General features: G+C 42.7%; 1 protein-coding gene across 6 annotated transcripts in view; it reads left to right on the plus strand.

Annotated features, from left to right (window-relative positions):
- The window catches only part of foxp1b (forkhead box P1b), a 160,558-nt gene that overhangs the window by 87,830 nt on the left and 51,619 nt on the right, over positions 1 to 21,109 (plus strand). For all 6 annotated transcript variants that reach the window (XM_075460260.1, XM_075460259.1, XM_075460265.1 and 3 more), the window contains one exon: positions 18,414 to 18,569. In XM_075460260.1, coding sequence (XP_075316375.1) covers positions 18,414 to 18,569 — 156 coding nt within the window. The remainder of the gene's footprint in view (positions 1 to 18,413; positions 18,570 to 21,109) is intronic.

The following is a 21,109-nucleotide window of genomic DNA, read 5'->3' on the forward strand; positions in this document are numbered from 1 at the left end:
TCTCAGATTCGAATAGTGATTAAAAAACAAAGCAACACTTGCACCTGATTTATGGAGAAACAAATTTAATTAGACAGCACGGGGCCTGTAAAGCATTTAAGGCGTCAGTTACACAGTTCAGTTCTGACAGAAAATGATCAGATGTTACTGCAGTGTTAGCCTCTTAGTTTGGTTTCACTGCTGCCGTTTGGTTCCTGAAACCAGACTTCTTTTTTTGGTAGAAAACACTTCGGCGTGTCTCTCTCTTTGCAAGGTACAATTCCCAGGCGATACATTTTTAAACAGTCCGATCCGGCTTTATTTGTTTCGAGCTGCCAAAGTCCCTCGCCATTCTGGACACTCCTTCAGCCTGGAGACTTATTTACCCTTCTAAATGAAAACAACACACCTCTAGAAATGTGTCATCGGTGAGTTTCCTTCATGTGAACATATTTAATGAAATACAAGGGAATTGCAGGTATTTTTTATTACTCCTTAGCACAGGGAAAAAAAATGCCTTTGATAGTTCTTGTTTGACCTCGTTCTTAAATTTGAGAAACGAGCCTTGGTCACGCTTGCTGGAGAAACGGAGTCAAGTTGATGGTTTACCACAGTTCTAATGCGGGCGTCATGTCGGAGATGTTTAGCAAAATATCCAGCAGTAGTTGCTGTTGTTACCTCTGACCTCTCTGATGGCTAAAAGGCTAAGTTGTTGTTTGTTTTGTTGCTCCTGCTGCTGCTAGCCTTACTGGCCTCCGTAGATTCACCTCAGATCTGTCGCATGCAGCTGTTTCTTCCTTCTTACAAGAACCAAATCTTCTGTAGAAATGAAAATTGACGGTGCATTGTAAGCCGCGTCAGCGTCCTGCTGTGTGAACATTTAGATACTTCTGAAACAATGTCGAACTCTTCATTTTATTTTTCATTTTCAGCAAAAATCGGGCAGCGTGAGCTACGTGAAACTTCTCGCGTATGTAGAGGCTACTGCTTTAACTTTACATTCATTTGATCAGGAAGAAAAGTCTCTTTGAGCTTGCTTGTCAGTCACGTGTCGGGAGCTAACTTAACGTAATGCTGCTTTGTCTGCATAGTCATACTAAACTATTTGCTGTATTTGCATAAATTCCATGCGACAATGTCAAGGGCCAAAGCAAGGATTGCTGAAGCACCTACAGAGCATGGACCGAGTCTAAATAATTGGTTTGTGTGAACAGATAACTGGTAACACAAGACACCTGGCATAACAAAAAAAAAAAAAAAAAAAAAAAAGGAAGAAATGCGAGTCCGTCCTGATATATTATGGTATGCAGTGTGGATCATGTGTCGGCTCGATGGTGTTTCAGCGTCACATTGGGTTATATTGGGAAGAGTTTGTTTATATGCAAATGCTCAGTGTTCCCATTCCAGGCCTGAGAGGAGCATTTTTGTAATCCTCACCCTTCGTGTCGTGCTTATCAACGCGTTCTGTATTAGGACAAGTGCCAACATATAAATAATCAGTTAATTACTGTTTTTGCTTTGTTGCAACATATCCGGCAGCAGAGGCGTCGTGTTTAGATGGAGGCTTTGACAGGGGAGAAGCCCCAGCTCTTAAACCCGTTTCCAATGGATCAGAGACAAAATTGAGAGTATGATTAATTTTTCAATTTCTCTCTGCGGATATCTAATAATTGTGCCCATAGATAGCCGAGGGCTCTTATTAAACATTAACATGCAAAAGAAAAGTTAGAATCAGAAAGATGGTATTTTGGATTGAATAATGTAAAATATCTGTAGGGCAACAGAGAAAGAAGCAAAATATTCCAGGTTTATTCTTCAAATGTTTTCCACCACTGCAATGCTTTTCTCCTAATTACTGAGCTCTTATCTGCACACTCAACACTATATTTATTTTCCCCCATTGCTTAATGCAAATTTCTCTAACCTTTTAATAACATGTACATGTCGGTAATTTAAAAAAAAAAAAAAAGAAGTATCATTAGAAATGTCATTTGGACTCTGCCAGGATTGTGTTTTTAATTGGTATGTAACTCTGGACAGTCACGTTTTTATTTTTTAATTCAAGATTTTGATAATTAATGCGAGACTATCTCCAACATATAAATGCTTGGCTCTTTGATCTGGGAAAGGGAGTGTTGCCAGGCACATGCTTCTTATTAAAATAAATCAGCATGTTATCTCTTTGCTTTCCAGTAGAGAGACACTTTGCCTTTAAGAAGCATGTCTCACCGTGTCTCCGTCTCCCTCTCAGTTTCTCCCTGTGCTGTCTCCATCACTTTCTTTGCTTCCACATAACATCACCATCATCTCAGATCGCTGTGGCACAGGAGAAACTCTATCTGTTGATCAGATTTGGCTTGGCTGACACCTCCTCCCCAGAAGTACGGGGGTGTGCGCGCGGTGCTCGCCGAGCCCAGTCGTTGCCGGCTGATTGAGTGATCCCGTCTGTCACAGAACAAGATAGCCGCATCAGTAAATACTCTCCGCTCCCCTTCACCGTCCCACAACAACCAGCAGCGCGCTGAGGCGTTCATTTTCCAGCTTTGCATCATGTCGCCACCATCTCTTCCAAATGTTGATACAAATATTTCTTCTTTTTTTTATTTTATTTTTTTTATCACAGCTCTAAAAGTTGCGCATAAATAAGATTTCTTATTCAACACCAAAAGCTTATTGTACTAGCCCCCAGCTTCTCCAGAGGGGTTCCAAGCTAGTTTTTCTGTCGATTTGATGGGGTCTCCAGCTGCTATCACACCACCAGATTCCAGTTTCACAGTGTGATCCTTTGATATTCGCCTCTCTTCAAAACATCACCGGCATTGAAGATGGATTGAATTAGTGATTTGTGGTGTATTTATCTCAATCTGAGAGTAATTTGGTGCTCTCTGTCTTAGCACTCCAGCTCAATGAAAACAATAAATGGGGTCCTTATCTTTTAGAATGAAATCAAGATAGGCACTGTAGGCTGTGAGTTATTTGTGGCTGTTCTGGAGGGAGAGGAGGGACAGGAAATGGACACCCCCTCTCACATTACCCCCTCTGCCACCTTACAGAGGGAGAAAGAAGGAGGGGGAGGGATGTTGGTTTTTCTTTTCTTTTTTTTAATCTGCAGAAAGCTGGGCTTCTAAGGTATAAGTGTCAAAGATATGCCTCAGCCCTGCAATGAGTGAAATCTGCTAAAGTCCTGTGTTAAATTGAAAACGGGGCTTCTGGGATTTGGAGGTGAGGGGACAGGGGGAAGACTCTGTGGTAGCAGCATCTTGGTCAATTATCACAATCTCCTGTGCTCTGTTCCACTCTTGAGGCTTTCCGCCCTTTTTGTGGCTTCACTCAAATCCAAGAGCACGAGGAAATGCCCTAAGATTAGTGGCTTTTGAATGCAAAGCAAATGTGCTTCATTTTTGGTTAATTCCCGTTCTCCTTAAATCCAAAATGTGGCCCAAAGAGGGCATTTTGCTTTGCTGCAGGTGATTCTTAGCTGGCTCATAATGGATGAAAACCCTGCCTGTCGGAGCACCGAGCTTGATGCTCACTCTGTGGCTGCGTGTCCTGGCATGTCCGTCTACCTCACTGGCTGGAGAGAAACGAATCACTTCCTGGCAGGTGTGATGTTGGGAGCCACAGCTTCTGCTTTTTTTGCTGACTTGCCCTAAGTAAAAAATAAAAATAATAAAATAGTAGGTTAGAGGGGCGGTCTGTGGCGTAGTGGGTACAGCAGGCGCCCCATGTACAAGAGGCTATAGTCCTCGCTGCAGCTGGCCCCGGTTTGAATCCCGCATCGGACAGCCCTTTGCTGCGTGTTGTTCCCCCTCTCTCTGCCCCCTGCTTCCTGTCTCTACACCAGAGATACTCATTGGCGCGGCTCCTCAAGCTTTAATTGGTGGCTCGCACTCGCATAGTAGCTTATAACAATATGGTAACAATAACAATAATTTTTTTCAAATAACATACAGCGAATACTGCACAGTATTAGGTATTTTTTTTATTAATTTTGTGTTTTTGTAGTATTTTTATTAAGTATTAATTAAGGCTTAATGATGTTTCCTAAAGGGGGCTTTGTTAAACCTGGCAACGCAGCCCGCTTAAACCACCGTCACACTTGACCGCAGAGCACGCTAGCTCCTTTAGCCAGCGCGAGATGCAGGCACAATGGATTGTTTTAATTTTAAAAAAAAACAGCACAAAAACCATGCTCATCTTGAATGTCTCACTATGATTACAACAACAAACTACAAATACAACATGAAGAAAGTCAAGGACATGCATGCCAGCTTCTGCTCATCCCAGTATTAAGGTAAATGTGGTCTTAATTGAAAATGTATTGGCTGTGTTGTTTCTTTTTTTGTGGGATGTTTTATATGTAGAAATGCAGATTTGCAAAAGGGGACTTAGTATGTTGTCGTAAAAGTGGCTCTTCCCTTGATTTTGCTCTGCCAATGTGGCTCTTGTGAAAAAAATAGTGAGTATCACTGCTCTACACAGTCCTATCTAATAAATGCATAAAAAGCCCCCCCCAAAAAAAATAAATAGTAGGTTAGAGGGGGGGGGGGCGCAAAATTTATACACCACTTTATTTCTATGTGTGTGTGTGTACAGTCTGTTTTAACCACCTGAGCGGGAGCCAGAAAGTCAGCACTTGCCCCATATTTTAACCAGATGTTGAGGAGAGGAAGAAAAGCCTCACAAGACTCTTGCAATCAAAATAATTATCTTTATGGGTGAATGTTTACAAAGTGTTAATGTGAGATTCTGCAGGCGCACTAACTGAGGCGGCTTTTATGTGTTGAACACGATAAATGTTTCTGTCTATTAAAAACCAACACCTTTGCTTTATATAGGAGCAGAGTAGTTTATAAATGTATTTACAGCTTTATCTGAAAAAAAAAAGAAGGAAAAAAAGTGAACCACCCTCCCGTTCTATCCAGAGTGAATCACACTGGAGCAGACACAGCCACAGGGCAGCCGAGCTGCTGTAACCTGTCCTCTAGCTAAGCACATAGAGGCATATGTACTTCTATTTTTCTTTTTGTTTATTACCAAATTAGGCGAGTAAAATTGAAATTTACAGCATGTTAGGCAGAGGCTCAATAGAATTCCTTCGTTTTGCTCCGGGGGAGTTTGTTTTTAGAGCATATTAGCTTTTGCCACATTGCAGCTTGGCAGACGTTTTCTCTCAGGAGTCGATGTTTAATTTGAATAATCACAAAAAGTGTGTTCTTGTGGTTTGCAGGGACATCAGTGTCCCAAATGAATAAAGAAGTAAATGAGAGGAAGAAAACAGGTAATTATGCTGAACCAGTAAATGAATGACCCACTGACCCTCAGTCCTAATTGATTTTTTGGAGACGGATCACTTTTTTTCCATTCTTTTTTTTAATTGTCGCCCATTTTCATGTGTTTTTGTTAACTGTCTGGTAGCTTTTTTTCTTTCTTTTTTTTTAAAGATGTAATTAATTGGTTACGTGAACACTAGAAACAGGGTGGGAGGAAAGCTGTGTGTGTTCCATTTACCAGCAGGGCAGTTAAACGTGGCAGCTTGTACTTAGTGGAATGATGTCATATCCTGGAAGAGGAGCAAAGACCTCACCTCCCACCAGTTTAGCCCACAGTGATATTTAGCTGTGTTGTTTACAGTTTGAATTCATACGTGCAGAACATTAGCACACTGTTGGCTGCTCGCTGCCATAGTTTGGCTTTTGGATATACAAATAATTCAAATCAAAAAAAAGTTGTGGTGGAAAAAAATAAAAATAAAAAAGATGATCCTGCGTGTCTCAGAAATCGCTTTGTTGTTGTGTATGCCCGCCCAGGCCAGCGACCTCACAAACCGTCGCAAATATGCGGCGGTCAGTGAGCATGTGCCAAGTTACGGCACAATGCTACATGTCCAAGGGTGCTGTCTGGGTGATGACATGTGCTACTTTGCATGTAAATTCCTCAGTGATTCACCTCCAGCTGAACCCTCTGAGAGCAATTCTGGTGCCGGCTTGAAGACAGAGGTGTGTTTTTATGACTAGGTGAGGCATGTCCTCTCCAAGGCCCTTAAGCACTGTATCCCTCTACCCTCCCCTTTAATCACAGTATCAACCCGCTCTCATAAACTCCATGAGCTGTGTGTCGCTGAGTGTTTGCGTGTGTCCGTGAGCATGTGCCCTTCCTTGTTTCCCCCATTTTTAAACTTAATCAGCAAAAATAAAGCCATCGCAAGCGCGCTCATATTAAAGAGATGATTATTGGTAATAAATACTTTTTATACATACTTATTACAGAGGCAGTTTTCTTCTTGCGCTTAATGAGAGTAATTTGATTTGCTTGAGAGATTACAGTTTCCTAGAATTAATGCGGCAGTCCCCATTCCAAGATAGAGTGAGATCTAAGATTCTTCACAGGTCGTGTGCTGCTAGATGCACCCCTCTCACATAGCAGCTAATGGAGTTGAACAGCAGTCTGTCATCCCCCCGCCCACCACCCCAGCAGCTCTATAGCCCACATGCCCTTGGTTCCTGCAGTGCTTGTTGTTTGGGCCTCTTCTGCCTCCTGCATTTTACTTCCAACTCTCATTTTTTAATATCTCTCACTGGAAAAAAAACTGTGATTTATTGTGTATGTATATGCCCTGTTCAGTCATCAATGAAAATTAAACATCTGGGAAAATGATTCACCCAGTTGCACTAATTCAAATGAAGTCGTTGGAGAAAGGCTGGTTTTGTTTTTTTAAACTAAAGTTTTTCTCTCCTCAGTTTGTTGTCATTTAATTTTTCCATCACTTGTTTATGTAAGCCCTTCAAGCTTAATACGTGGCTTAATTTGAGTTGTGATCATTTCCTCCTTCGACACTTATTGAAGCCTGCAGCTCGCAGGTCTCAGCGGCTAAAGCTGAAGGTGGCTCAGGCAGATTGAGGGTGACCAATTCTGTCACCACGTCGCACTCTGCATGTTAATTAAGCCCGAGGTGGTTTAAAGAAAAGTGCTTACGCTGAAAGCAGTGAAATTACTTGTTAGTCCATAAACACACCAGAGAAAGGCTTAAATGGAATGGGATTTGTAAATCAGAATTGTGAACTGTGAATAAGTTCTTCACAGATCATGTGCTTCTAGATGCTTCCCTATGGCCAGTCCCAGAGCTGCATGTGTAACTGATGGCCTGAAACCAAGATCAGTCGTTGCCTTGCCACAGATGTCACCAGTTCCTTTAAATGTTGAGCAATTGTTTGCTCTTCATTGTACTAATTTCCTCTTTTTCAGCCGAATCCTCCCATTGATTCTTTTTAGTACAACTAACTACTTTTTCAAGCATGTTTTTTGTTTTTTCCTACATTTTTTGAGCCATAAAATTCAGCATGAGGTCATATTTTTCACAAAGTAGCATAATGTCTCACTTTCCGTGCTCTGTTGTGAATAAAATGTTGATTTATGAGATTTGCAAATAATTGCATTCTGATTTTATTTTTTATTGTACACAGTGTCCCCACTTTCTAGGAATCGGGATTGTAAATTCTCCGGTTTGAGCTGTTGTCATTAGTATTATTATTATTTTATTTCTCCGTTTGACTTTACCATCAGTGTGGGATTCCTGTGCTCATAAATCTGCTGGTTTGCAGGCTACTGTCTAAAGGCCTCACGATGAGAATTTTTGGCCACCCGGTCTTATTAAACTAAAAGTAACAACCGAGTGGATCTGATTGGGAGCCGCAGACATTCTCCAAGCATATTGGCATATTCATTTGCTTTAAGAAATACTCTGCTTTCAGATCTGGTTTCCTCTAAATAGGTCCATAATTTACCAAATGAAAATCTTGAACTCATTATAAAGACATGAAATGATTAGGGGTGGGAACCTCTAGGCACCTCACAATTCGATTTCATTACAATTCAGAAAGCTGCGATTCTAAAATGATCAGGACCTTTTTTTTTTGCTTCCCCTCACAGAATGAATACATGATCATTTTAATGCAGAGTATTTGTAACAATCCCTAATTGATTTACTTCCAGTATCTTCCATAATTAAAACAAATAGCCAGTTCACTGGAGGGTTAGATTTGCCAACGTAATTTGCAGCACAGGAAAAGACAAATAGTGCCTGCAGCAGCATACTTTTAGTAAATTAATACAGATGTCCGCATATTCTGAATCACTAACAAAAATAACAGGGTTCTAGCCAACATCCTCGTGTAATGTGCAATGAGCAACACGATCAGTCATCCACTGCTTTTATTTGCAGCACACAGGACCTTTTCATCTGTGATGGAACGTCCAGTTCCGGTGAGATTAGATTGTTTGGTCATGTGGCGCGCTCCTCTTTCTGAGCTGCTCTACCTGCTTTTTGAAAAATGATAAATGTCAATCAAGTATCGATTAAACATCTTTGAGATACGATGTTGATTCTCAGCCCCAAAGTGTGCAGCAGAGCGCAAAAGAGACTGGTTCCGAGAATGAATACGAACCCAAATCCTTGGCAGTATATGTTGTGATAGAGCTTGTAATTTGCTTCGCCCCTTTCCAAGTTTGGCCGAAGCTTTGCTTGCTCGGTGGTCCTGTGGTTGGCAGCAACTACAAGCGGCTGTTTTTCCCTCTTTCCCCAGATAGAAAGATGTAACGGGGTTTCTCGTGTTTTTTGTGTTTCCAAGATATTTTTGTTTAACTTCCTAGTAGCCAGAGTGCTTCCACATACTCGCTTTTAATGCAGAGGCTGATTTATCACTCAGCCATCTCAGCATGTTACAGACCAGCGTTCCTCAACTCCAGCCCTCAGGGACCGCTGCCCCGCATGTTTTAGATGTGTACCGGTTTCAACATACCTGGCTCAGATTAATAGGTCGTTCCCGGGATTGTGCAGAACTTGAGGACAAGCTGTCAAAGGAGACCCATTTTTACTGGATCTGCAGTAATGGAGCAGGGAATCATCTCAAACATGCAGGGCACTGTCATTGACTGTCTGGGAGCTTCACTTCCACTTTTCCAAGTTCATCCTTTTGTGTTCCCTCAACACCACCTCACCAGTTGCCATGTAGAAAGTCCATTTTTGAGATTTGGGAATCAATCAGAATCATCCACATGCGTATCGCAATGCATCAAAGATTTGATCATTTCCTTCATCCATAGAAATTATATAGAACAAGCAAGAAGAAGGGCCATTTTTCCAATAGATCCTTGAAAGTCAGAGGTTTTTTTTTTTTAACCTGTGGAGTTAGCTATCCAAATTGGCTTCATTCTCCATTGTGTCCTGTTTTTCACTTTTTTTCATCACAGTGTAAATCATCCAGATATGGTTAGGGTGTTGTGTATATTAGAGATAAGTAGAGATGGAAGAGGTGGACATTTTTTCACTTCTGTAGCGCATTGTGCTGCGGCCGCAAAAAAATCTGCATCCACATCGTGACAAAACATAACTGAGAGTTTGCAGGCTACATGAAATGATATTATACTGAAAATCAGCGGTCAGATGGTGTTAGATAAGGAATGGTGACTGTCTGGTGTCGTTACAAAGAGTAAAGTTTCACAGTTATGCCGATATGTTACCTTAACCTGCCGTAAAACTCATGAAAGAAGTTCACGGCGTGCTTGCATTGAATTATGGGTGGAATGTTACTTTAGTGTGACTTTCATATGTTTGCCGATATGGTGGAGGAAAGCAAAGATCAGCGAGTGAATAAGGAGGGGAAAAAAGTGTTTTGAAAGCGAACTCCTTTTCATGAACTTACCTGAAACAGCGGGCTTGGTAAGAAGCTTCATATGAGGAGGCACGTTAGCTGTTTGCACCCTGATCTGAAAAAATAATTTCTGAATGAAAAGTAGCTGGGTGGATTTGTATGGTCATTTTAAGATTCATCAAGTCATAAACTGTAAAAATAGAAGTTAAATGAATCTTGATGCAACTTTTGTAATTGCGCATGCTTTTCAAAGTATGTGACAAAATTGTCGACGTATGAACTGAAAATGATTCCAGATCCAGATTTTTATTCGGTCTATACGAGCAAAGGATCAGTGGACAGTCCACATAGCCTAAAACAAAGCAGAGATTTTTGTCGCCCTTGGCTCCAGAACTTTAGTTTCTCTATTCATCTGCCTTATCTTCCTACCAAGTCAGTGTAGGTTGATGATACCTGAAATGAGAGAAAAGTCAAGCCCCCCACATCATCTGCCTGTGAGACTGTAATACATTACAGTCCAGCATGACGGGTGATGTGTCTGGACACTGCTGGAAATTATTCCTCTTTATGGCCTGGTCAATCAGATTTCACCCCCCTGCTTTTCTCTCCCCTTCCTTTATTCCTGGCGGCATAGGATCATATTACCCATCTTGGAATGACTTCAGCAGAGACGCTGCTATTCCCAGGGTTCTGTCTCTCCCCGCTGCAACTCAATCCATACCCAATTGGACTGGCTTGTGATTTATAGAAAATCTTCTCCTTCGGACGAACTCTCGTTCGCACAAACACACACACACACACACACTGGGAATTCTTCCTCGGCAGCTCATGATGTGTAAGGTCTCGGGTCAGGATTGTTTAAGGCACTGAGCATGAATCTGAAACCACAGACGGAATTACAGCGAAGGTTATACAAGACTTACAAGCTTGTTTACTTCAAGAAGAGGGATTTTTCCTTTTTGTTTCTTAATCAGATCAACAAGATAATCATCTGCTCTTTGGGCACATGTCATTTTCAATCCATCTTCTCGGGAACAGTCAAAAGTAGCTTTGGGCAGCGTCATGTTTTGTTGTCTGCTTTACTGATTAGTGGGATTATTCATCTAGATGAGTTACTTTTGCGTCTATGTGGAGTTAATCAACATGCCCCGTGGTCTAAGAGGCCAAAGAGTGCTCAGCTGACAACACAGGCCAAGAGTTTAGGCCTCAAGCACTGGGATGCTCTCTGACTGTTTCAGCTGTTTGATCACCACTCCCCTTCTCAAACACTACCCTACATTTGTGTGCAGGAGACATTCATCTATATCCGACACGACTAAATTGGAAGATTTAGGGGTTTTACCGGTCATATCCCAGAGGTCTCGAATGTATCAATAACTTTGAGTCCTCTGTCTATGAGACCAAGGCAGATTGGTCTTCCCATTCTAAACAATATAATTCACACATGATACAATCTGCTCAGAGTATTCTAGGTCTCACGCTGGGTCTTTGGAAGCACACACTTTCCCAAGCACAACGCTCCCTGCTACGAAGTGATGCAACACTTCCAACAAAGATGCAATCCAGAGGAGCGTGCGTTTACTAACTGTCCGTCTAAGCACCCAGCACAGTTGGCATTGCCTCTGCTGCTTTCTCTCACTTCATCAACTTGACGGATATCATGGCTGTATTCGGCGGTGATCATCCCGAGGCGTTGTATGCTCAGGGCAAAAAGCTGAGGTCAGGCAGAGAGGAGCTGCTGGGATCTCGCTGCTGCATTGTTCCCAGATCGCTTGGCTTCTCCCTTTTACTCTTTTTAGCTCTCATTTTTATTATCTTTTCCCTCTCAAACTCTTCTCCATCTGTCTCTAAACGACACCGAAGCATTCACCGTTCCTCCGGCTGATTTGCCTGCGTGTGACCTCCCCCCTTCTCACAGAGCCATTCATAGTCAGCGCTAAAGTAGAACGCCTGGCTCTTGGCGAGCAGGAGACAGTGACACGCGGCTGTGCGCTGATAGACTTTCCACTGGAGTGGATTAAATCAGCATCAGGCTAGTGGAGCTGATTACCTCGATATGAAAATGCAGTATCTTAATGGTACATATTTTCATGAGGCAGCCCAGTTGCCTTTCATTTTGTAGCTAATATGTCTATTCTTATGAGTCATTTACTTCTTTAATTACCTTTAGCAGCAGATGCACAATGGTGTATTAATGTGAATGATTTTTACTGCCACTTTATCATACTGAGCCTGTGATGTTGAAAGGCGTAATTGAGGTGGAAGAGCGACTCCTGAGAGAAACAATATTTAGTTGACAGTTCCTCTTGTACTCTGGGAGGGTGTTTATGAGTTTACACCGCACTAAAGCTGTAATAAAGGCAGTATTCGTTTAATAATGGCGGGGGACGGAAATGCTTTCACTGAGATCTGCTCAGTTATTGAATCTTCACGGGAGGTTGTTCGGTGGGATCCGACAACACAGTGCGCGCGTTCCTGCTCGCTTGCTCGAGCTGTCGCGTGCGTCTCTTTGCGTGCGTTTCGTGGCCATGAAACAACTGTTTGCCTTTTCTCCCATTTGCAGCATGTGCAACTCTGACAATCTATGTCATTTGCATATGTGTGCTTGCAGTGAGTGTTTTGTCTGCCGCTTGTGTACATTCCTTGGTGTGACTCTGATCCCGACCACTCTGAATAGAGGCCTTCTTTAGCCATCTGTTGTTAAGCTGCTGGCTAAGCAAGGCTGGGGAATCCAAACAAACGCAGAGCACACTGCAAACGGAAGCTGTCAGGCCTGCATAGCTGAGCTGACCTCTCTGGGTTATGGGGAGTGAGGGAAGGGGGGGATGACCCCTCTGTACCAGGCGCCGAGTGCCCGAACTGCCTGGTTGGGGCACTGTTTACCCTCCCCTCTGCACCTCCTGCAGCCTCCGCCTCCTCTCTGCTACATTTTCCATCTCTTCCATTCCCCTCTCCTCTGTTGGCCACTGTTATTCTCTTCTTCCATCTGTCACCCCCCCAACCCCCTTTACCTCCCCTCCCTCCATCAACAGCCCTGCTTCACAGCCTCCTCTCTTTTACCTCCACTCACAGTTAATGTCTTTGCTTTTTTTTTTTCTTGAAGTCATTTTTTCCCCCAAAATCATTTGTCATGGCACCACATTACCTGTTATTGGAAGAGAACAGCGGGGCACGAAGGGGAGGCGTGTTGGACAAACAAAACAGGCTTTCGGTTGAGGTCAGGTCTGGTCTCATGTAAGTCCACACTCAGCCTTATTGTTTAAACGTGGATTTTGGAAATGTTTAGTGTTGTCATAAATATTAATAGATTAGTTGAGAAGTGCAGTTAAGGAAGGGAATCTAAGGGTTTGAAGTGGGTCGACAACGTTGATTTATTTATGTATTCTACATGAATTAGTTTGGAAATCTAAACACAGACTGGAGAGTGTTGTTGCGAGAGCCCCGTAATGTGCAAGGTTTGAGCATCGGGACCTGTTTTCCATGTGGAGTGGCTTTTTGGAAATGGCATTAATTATATACTTAGTGGGAAATCAGACTTTCCCTGCTTTGCATTGCAGATAAACGTCTGTAATACTGAGGAAAGGAAAAGAGGGAAAAATGGAAATAACACAGATAGACATGATCCACACTGCATATCTGCTTACATGTTTTAAAAATCACCCCCTGCCTAATGATGATAATAATACAGGAAAAAAAAAAAGCATATGCATTTCAATAGAATGGCAAGCATTGCAAGTGAATTCCATTACTGTGTGGCTGCATAGTAAACACCTCCCTACCTGTATGTTAACATCAGTTTCAGGCTTTACTGGATTCATTGCCACCTGCTACAATCGCATTATGATTTATTACTTTGCTTTCTTAAGCAGCTCAGTCTGCTGCCTACTTGCATAAAGAAACTGGTAAGGGAAGAACCTTGCCTCTTGCTTGGTTTCCACACAGGAACTTTGTAAAGGAAGGATAAATGTCAGGTGAGTTGAGATGCGCAGTCAGTCAGAAAGTCGAGCGGGTAACCTTGACATTTAGGCCGCTGGTATTGAAAAGTCCACAGAGGCTGCAGAGCAAGACCGAGGGGGACCGCTATTGTCTTAGCTGGACTACATGAAGAGCTAACCTATTAGTCGTGCTGTTGCTCTCCGTCTCTGAGCTTCACTCTCCTGCTTTAATAAAGCTTGGCGAAACGTGGTCGCTGAGTGAACGCAAGGAAACGCACACGTAGACACACGAGCAGAAACTGACAAACAGACGCACGTCTCATTCTTTCTCCTCTTCTGTCGGCGGCCGCAGGGGTCCAGTTACACCTGCTTGCACATCTTCTAGCAATTAGGAGCAATCTGCTTGAAACCAGTTCACGTTCAAGGACTTCTCTAGCTGTAGCAAGAGGACCCTGAGAGATATATATATATATATATATATATATATATATATATTCTCTATACACATATATATATAGACACACACAGGTCTTTCTGATGATGGGCCTGTTGATTCCCACTGTCTTGCTTGACCCATGACAGAGATGTCTTGAAGGATTTGAGTTATGTGCATCTGTTACGCTCGATTCAAGTGGATCGATGCCTCTACTTCCTCTTCTGGTTGGTTGATATGTGTTTTGATTGTTAAGTTGGCTCTGTTGATATGAAGAGAGAGTGGAGAGGTCTATCTGAAATGTGTCTGTTTTTTTGTTGCAACGGGGAAAAGGTGCAGCCAGGGATTCAGCAGAAAGCAGACATGACTGTGTGGCAATGCTCTGAGCTGGGATTTGTAAGACACCCAGAGCTGGCTTTAGCAGCAGGAAACCCCAAAGCCTGTAAATAATCCACATGTGCAGACTGCACATAAAGACATCCAGTACTTAGCAGTTCCCTTATCACAGTGTGATAGCCCAGGGACAGAAGAGACGCTCGGGCCTCTGTTCGCTAATATGGTGTGAAAGTAGATGCAGAGAGAAAATGCTTGTTGTTTATTGAGGAAGTTGTGCTAACACGGCGGAGAGGATGTGAACTTTGAACACATTTGAAATGGTAAAATAAAAGAGAATTGCAAATGACAACAAAACCAAACTGAAGCGTCTTTGTTGCTGACAAAACTTTATCGCATCGTGATGGAAGTTTCTAATCACCTGGAGGGCTCACTCCCTCATGCTATCTGTGAGTGTGTGTGTGTGTGTGTGTGTGTGTGTGTGTGCGTGTATGTGTGTACCTATAACTCTCAAACAATGAAAGTATGTATGATGTGTGTAAATGTTCCCTTCCCTCACAGCCTCACTTTGGAATTACGACAGGACTGCTGTAGTTTTTACATCTAAACGGAACATTAACAGAAGTATTTGAACCTTATTCAGTCTAATCAGATCAGGTCTAATTTTGCTAAAGTACGAGTGTTGTCTGTGAACACATCATGTTCCCATTGCCACGTGAACGTGAAACATCTTGATTGCCTTGAAGAATTGACACAAATGTTCATTCTTATTCACGGAGGAACTGAAAACAGTTCTCATATTAATAGTAAAGATGCAACCTTTGAGCTCACAAAATGAATTCTGAGTCAGCTTGAGAATTTTTTTTTTCTGCTTCTGAAAACATGACACACAGATGTCTGAAAGGTCACATTAAAAGTGAGTCCTCACTTTTAGTTTTTTTTTTTTTTTTTGTCTGCTTTGCATTAGTGGAGCACAGCCGCTGGAGTCATTGACTGGTGGCTGCTCACGACCCGCGCAGCAGCGACGTGGTTCAGTGTTAAAGCAAACAAGCCACCTGATGCAACTTGTCACCGGTCCAAAAAGTCACCATACAGCATTCTCACAAACAAGTTAAAAAGTAAAGCCCGGCTCACCATTCCTCTCACACGCGGCACAGATCTCAGCGCAGCTTACAGTTACCGTCTCCTACCCTTAACAGTTTCTAAGGCATCACTCCACCTGCAATGCTTTTTTTCTCTCCGTTCTTTGTGGTTTCAAATTCATCACGTGTTATCCGGGGCAGCTCTTACATGCACTCGTCCATCAGCCGTCCGGCACCTTTTGAATGTAAGATCAAAAGCAGATAATATCAAGAGATGGAGGAGGAGAAGGAACGGAGCGCTCTGACACAGAAAAGTGGGTGCTGCGTAAACACAGCAGTGTCACCTCACAATGGGTTATTTTAGCCCGACGTTGGGCCTCTCAAAGGCACGCCACCTCCAGCGTCCTTTTTCAGACACCAACTTGACAGCAGCATTCCTGAGCATGACGCTGAATACATGAATTAGTTTTTTTTTGTTGTTATCGTATACCAACAACAGTGCTAAAACATCCTGTAAAGCTGGCTTTCAACGGGGTCATTGTTTTGAAGCCGGCATGTTCAGGCTGCGGTATGGTTTCAGTTCATTTGCCTACATCAAGACGATCAGTGATGATCATTTCAGGGGAATGATCGCATAATTAGCGCCCTGAATTTAGTCCGAAGAGTATTTAGATGAAGCCGTTGAAAAGTTGGAGGCTAATTTTCCTTTCATGAAACAAAATAGCATTATTGTTAGAACTGGCATGGTGCTCCCCCTGCATTAAGCTGGAGATAAAACCGCAGACTACCTGTGTGCTGGTGTATTAGTACCTTTATTGAGTTATTTTGTGTCTTCTCAGCTTCGATGTTAGAATTTGAATGTATTTGTGAATGCCGCATAGTTTCAGTTTCTTCGAGCGCTTGTTGAAACTGGCCTTTTTACGGCCTGCTTTTCTTTTTCTTTTTTTTTGCATCGATGACCGCGAGGAAAGACTTCCCAGAAATGTATCTTTTCATCCATTACTGTCTGAACTTCCTATCATATCCTGTTGACTCAACTCTCTTTGTTCCAACACCCTCGTTTGTAAACCCAGACACACACACACCGCACACACGTTTCACTGCATGTGTCATCAGTTACAGGGAAAGAAAACGCTGAACATTGTTTACTCTTCATTGTACCGGTAATACCACACCTTGGGCGTCATTTTCATTTAAGTTTCCTTCTGAATTTATCAGTATTTCAGTATCAGACCTGTTTAAGTCACTGTAAACGCTTCCAAAAACAGCAGAACTATTCGTCTGACCTTTTGTATCAGAGACGCAAAACCCAAAAGTATTAAACCCTCTTAGCAAAAAGTGTATTAGTAATGTTTACGACCTGCCACGTAGATGTCGGGATTTTATGTGGAGATTTTATGTTTTTATTTAAGAAAAAAAAGAAGTTTTGAATAAACTAAGAGCGCATCCAACTTTTTTAATTTATGTATTTATTTTCAACAAATTTTTTCTTCAAATGCCAAGTAACCCCCCCCCGGTTCCACAGTGCTTCAGAATTTTTGCTGCCACTTTTAAGGTGCTTTGGAATAAAGACGCGTGTGACACGCAAAATGTAAATATTGGCCCAGTGCGTGGGAGTGAATCTTGCTCACAAAGTTCTTGCTTTGAATTTAAACACTTTCTATCTGAGTGTTGTTGCTTTGAGGGATTTCCCCCACACAAATTTCAGTGCAAAAAAACAGTTGGCCATGCAGAGCGATGCACGTCTCTCGAATGTCGCTTATCCCTGAATAAAAAGCTTTGGGGGGGGAAAGGCCCGGACGGACGGACGGAGAAGGAGAATTTTCCTGCTTTTACGTCAAGTACGGTGAAATGCAAGGAGTGTGGCCTCTTTGTAGCCCGTGGTCATATTTATGCCTCATGATGTCATCCGACAGCCGTGCGTCTTGGAGGGTCGATACACACACCCACACACAGACCATCATACAGCTGTTCGCTTCAACCCCCGAACTGTCTCTCCCCTTTCTGTCTTAAACTATTGTCCGACTTTTCTGGCATCTCTTGTTTTTCGTCTGCGCACATGGCTTTTCTTTTTGCTCCCTCTCTGTTGATATCTTACTCACTTTTTCACACATCGCTGTTTTTTTCTCATTTGTGTTTCTGTGGTTTTTCTCACCATCTTCTTGTCAAACATTCCACTAAAAACGTTTTGTTTTTTTTGTTTTTTTCGCAATCGCATTAGTTTTCAAATGATCGGCCAGGCTGCCGATAGACAAATCGGACTATGAGATGAGCTTGGATGCGCCCTGCAACTGTTTGTGTAATTGTGGGAGTGATCGTCTGAGGAACATGGAAAGAATGAGGCCACTTATTTACCCAGATGGTTTACTGGTGGAGGTGTGAGGCTGGCCAGCTCACTGTGGGAACACAACGCTTGCTTTTCTTGGTATCGCTGACCGTGTTCGAGACCACTGTGCTCACCCCCCCCTCCCACCTCTCCCCAGCTTTGTTTGCTCTGGATGGCATGTTTGATTATTTATCGTAAGGGAAAAGGGAGTAGCTGGAGCAATAAACATGTGTCTGCACTGTATTTTGTTTTCCACTGAGAAGGCCGTGTCCTTTAACAGATATGTGAAGCAGCCATAAAGTCTTTTATTTGCTTTCTAGAGGCGAGTTTGACAGAGTGAAAGGAGGATCAAAAGCTTAGATTAGGCTCTTTGACAATCTGTGTTTGCTGTAAGTGCAACTTATCAACAGATAAATATTACTTCTGGATAGCTGTAGATATATCCTTTTTTCTTTTCTTTTTGTGGTCTGTTTTGACATCTATTAATTGTTTACGCCTAACTTGGCATTATTACTCCAAACAGGAGCGTTTGAAAGATGTTTATGGGAGTATAGTTATAAGGGGACACATCTTCTCTGGTAAAACATGTTGTGAAGAGGCTTTAGGCCCATCTAACTCAAGCATTTCCTACATTATTAACACCCTTTTTTTTTTTTTTGTCTTTCTCTCTTTTAGGCCGTCTTGGTGGCTCGGCAGATTCTCCTCCAGCAACAGCAGCAGCAACAGCAGCAGCAGCAGCGGCAACATCAACAGCAGTCGCAGCAACTGCAGTCTCAACAAAACGCTGGCCGCAAATCCCCAAAACCCAACGACCAGCAGCAGAGCCTCCAGGTACAGCAAATCTGCCGATCTCTGATAAGTTCCGATTAGCAGTTTGGCATCAGTTGGTTTGGTTACTTCACTTTGTGGTTTCTGACACAGAAAAAAAAAAAAAAAAAAAAAAATCAAGTGAATTTATTTTGCAACTCTGGCAAGAACACGGTGTGCGAGAAAAAGTACAGCACTGGGTTAAGTTCACAAACAGGAAATTAAAATAAGCAGTGCAGCATTTGCAGTTACATGTCTCTTGCAGTTGGTGTGATTTAGCAGCACAAGCACACAATCGAGCAGGTTGTTTTCTAAATCTTAACTGGGAAAAATCCGGCATATGGGGCAGACATTGGCAGAAAAGCCTATTTGTGCCGATTTATGGATCACACAGGTTCATCCAGAATTTCCATGGACCGGCATCTACAGTAGACGGTATTTGTTCGACTGACTACGCTTTATTTAAGAAGTGTATTGTTTCGAGGTTAAGCTAGAGATCCTGTATGAAAGGAAAGTAGGAACAGGAAAGTGGTATTCTTCCCTCATAGAAGTGAACCTGTCCAAGCAGAAGAAACTCCATCCATTCCCTGCTTGCCTCGCATCAAACACACACACACACACACACACACACACACACACACACACACACACACACACACACACACACACACACACACACACACACACGCACACACACACACTTCACACGAGGCAAGTCATTGCCACAAGCAGCAGGAGGCGCCATAGAGCAGCCCATGGGTGGGGTGGAACTGCCTCGTGGTGGGCTTTGAAAGTGGAGTAGAGAAAGATGAGGAAGGTGGAGGAAGGTGCAAAGGTTAAGGGAGCTAAAGAGGCGGTGGAACAGTTGTGCAGACTGCCTCTCCAAAAGGAAGAAAAGAATCCTTTTCCCCCCTTATATTTCATCTTGTTTTGCTTTCAAATTGAACGGTACTTCACATCTGATGCAATATTTACGTTTATTTCGGATCAGCTGCCTCAGAGATGTATATCTTTGTTTGAACAACGAGTGCTTGTTTGTGTCAGTGTGAAATTGCAAACGACTTCAGGGCATATTTGGTAATTAATACAGAGGCCCTGTTCTCCTTGTGTGTGTATATATAATATTTAATACCCTGACTATCCCATCGGGGGCCCGTTTTAATGAGCTATTGTTGAAGCTAGGTCTAATGTCAGGTTGTGGAAAAGCCTCTTTGTTGTGCAGATGTCTTCGGAATAGCTCCAGAGGATGAAATATGACTGTGATGACCTTTCAGTTGTGTGCATATTTGTCAGGATTCAAATAAGTTGAAAGGATCAAACTAAACAGTTTCCCCAGCCTGCCAGGGAATAGTGCTGCAGAGGTCAACAGAGGGGACCATAACGGCAGATTCCAGCGTACAGCCAGTTGTTGGTACATAGTGAAGTACGAGACCATCTCCTGCAGACAAAGACAAAATTAAAATTCTAATTTATTAATGTATACAGAGAGCTTGGCCAAGCTGTCACTCAGCCATTGAAAAGAGAGCCGGGCCCTTTACACCCCACCTCCCCTCCTCTGTCCAGTTCTTGTGAGAAGAGCTTAGACTCGCTGTGGTATCTAACTAACGCTGCAAATTGCCTGCTCTCTAATGCTGCAAGTTGCACGTTGTTGGGTTGAAGCCACAGGTTCAGACAAGTGTTTGTTGATCTCTGAATTACACGTTCTGCTAATTAAATACGCGCCAAACACCACGCACACCCAAGCTAAGCGTTACATACATAAACATCAGTGTATGGCTCTGTGTGAGCATGTGTTGGGCTTCATTTGTTTTATTTTTTTGTTTGTTTGTTTGTTTTTGTCCCTCTGCTCGTGGCATTCTGGTGTTTTAACATTTTCTCGACACACCAGAGGGAAACAGTCCGAGTCTCATCTCTCTTCCTCTTTTAAGAACAAACCCGTTGCCCACAGGGGCGCCCATCCACTATCTCCATCACACAGCCAGGATAATGATTCTCTGTTGAGCTGGACTGGGTCATCAAAAGACGTGATCCAACAATTATGAGACTGTAGTAAGCCGACACCTCATAAAAGCACCTGATCTGCAGACGAGGCTTCATTCATCTCAGCGGTCTTCCTATTAGGCACGAGGAGATGTGCGGAGAGACTTTTACTCATTTGGAGATGTGACTCACTTTCCAATTCATTCAAGTCAAAAATAATGAAGCACAGTGTATATGCAACATCTGAAAAAAAAAAATGACCGGCGTAGAGTACTAAAGGGAAAAAAAATATGAGTCAAACAAGCCTCAGAATCCTTGATCAGCATTAAATGGCTCTTTGGTTTTATCCCCCCCTTCCTTCCCCAAGCCTACTCACCTCTGCACCGCCCACTGCTGCCTCTGGATGAAGATGCCTGCTCTGTATGCTCTGCAGCTCAGAGGCCTTTTAATCATACTAAAGAAACAAACAGCTGCTATGCAAGCTGGAAAGCAGCTAAACATACTTGACTGGTCAAAAAGCCAGTAAATTACATTGACAGAATGACACGTGTAATTAAAAGAATTCATGCCGCTCTTACCTTTTT

This window comes from Odontesthes bonariensis, chromosome 3 (genome assembly GCF_027942865.1).
Source record: "Odontesthes bonariensis isolate fOdoBon6 chromosome 3, fOdoBon6.hap1, whole genome shotgun sequence".
Taxonomy (NCBI): Eukaryota; Metazoa; Chordata; class Actinopteri; order Atheriniformes; family Atherinopsidae; genus Odontesthes; species Odontesthes bonariensis.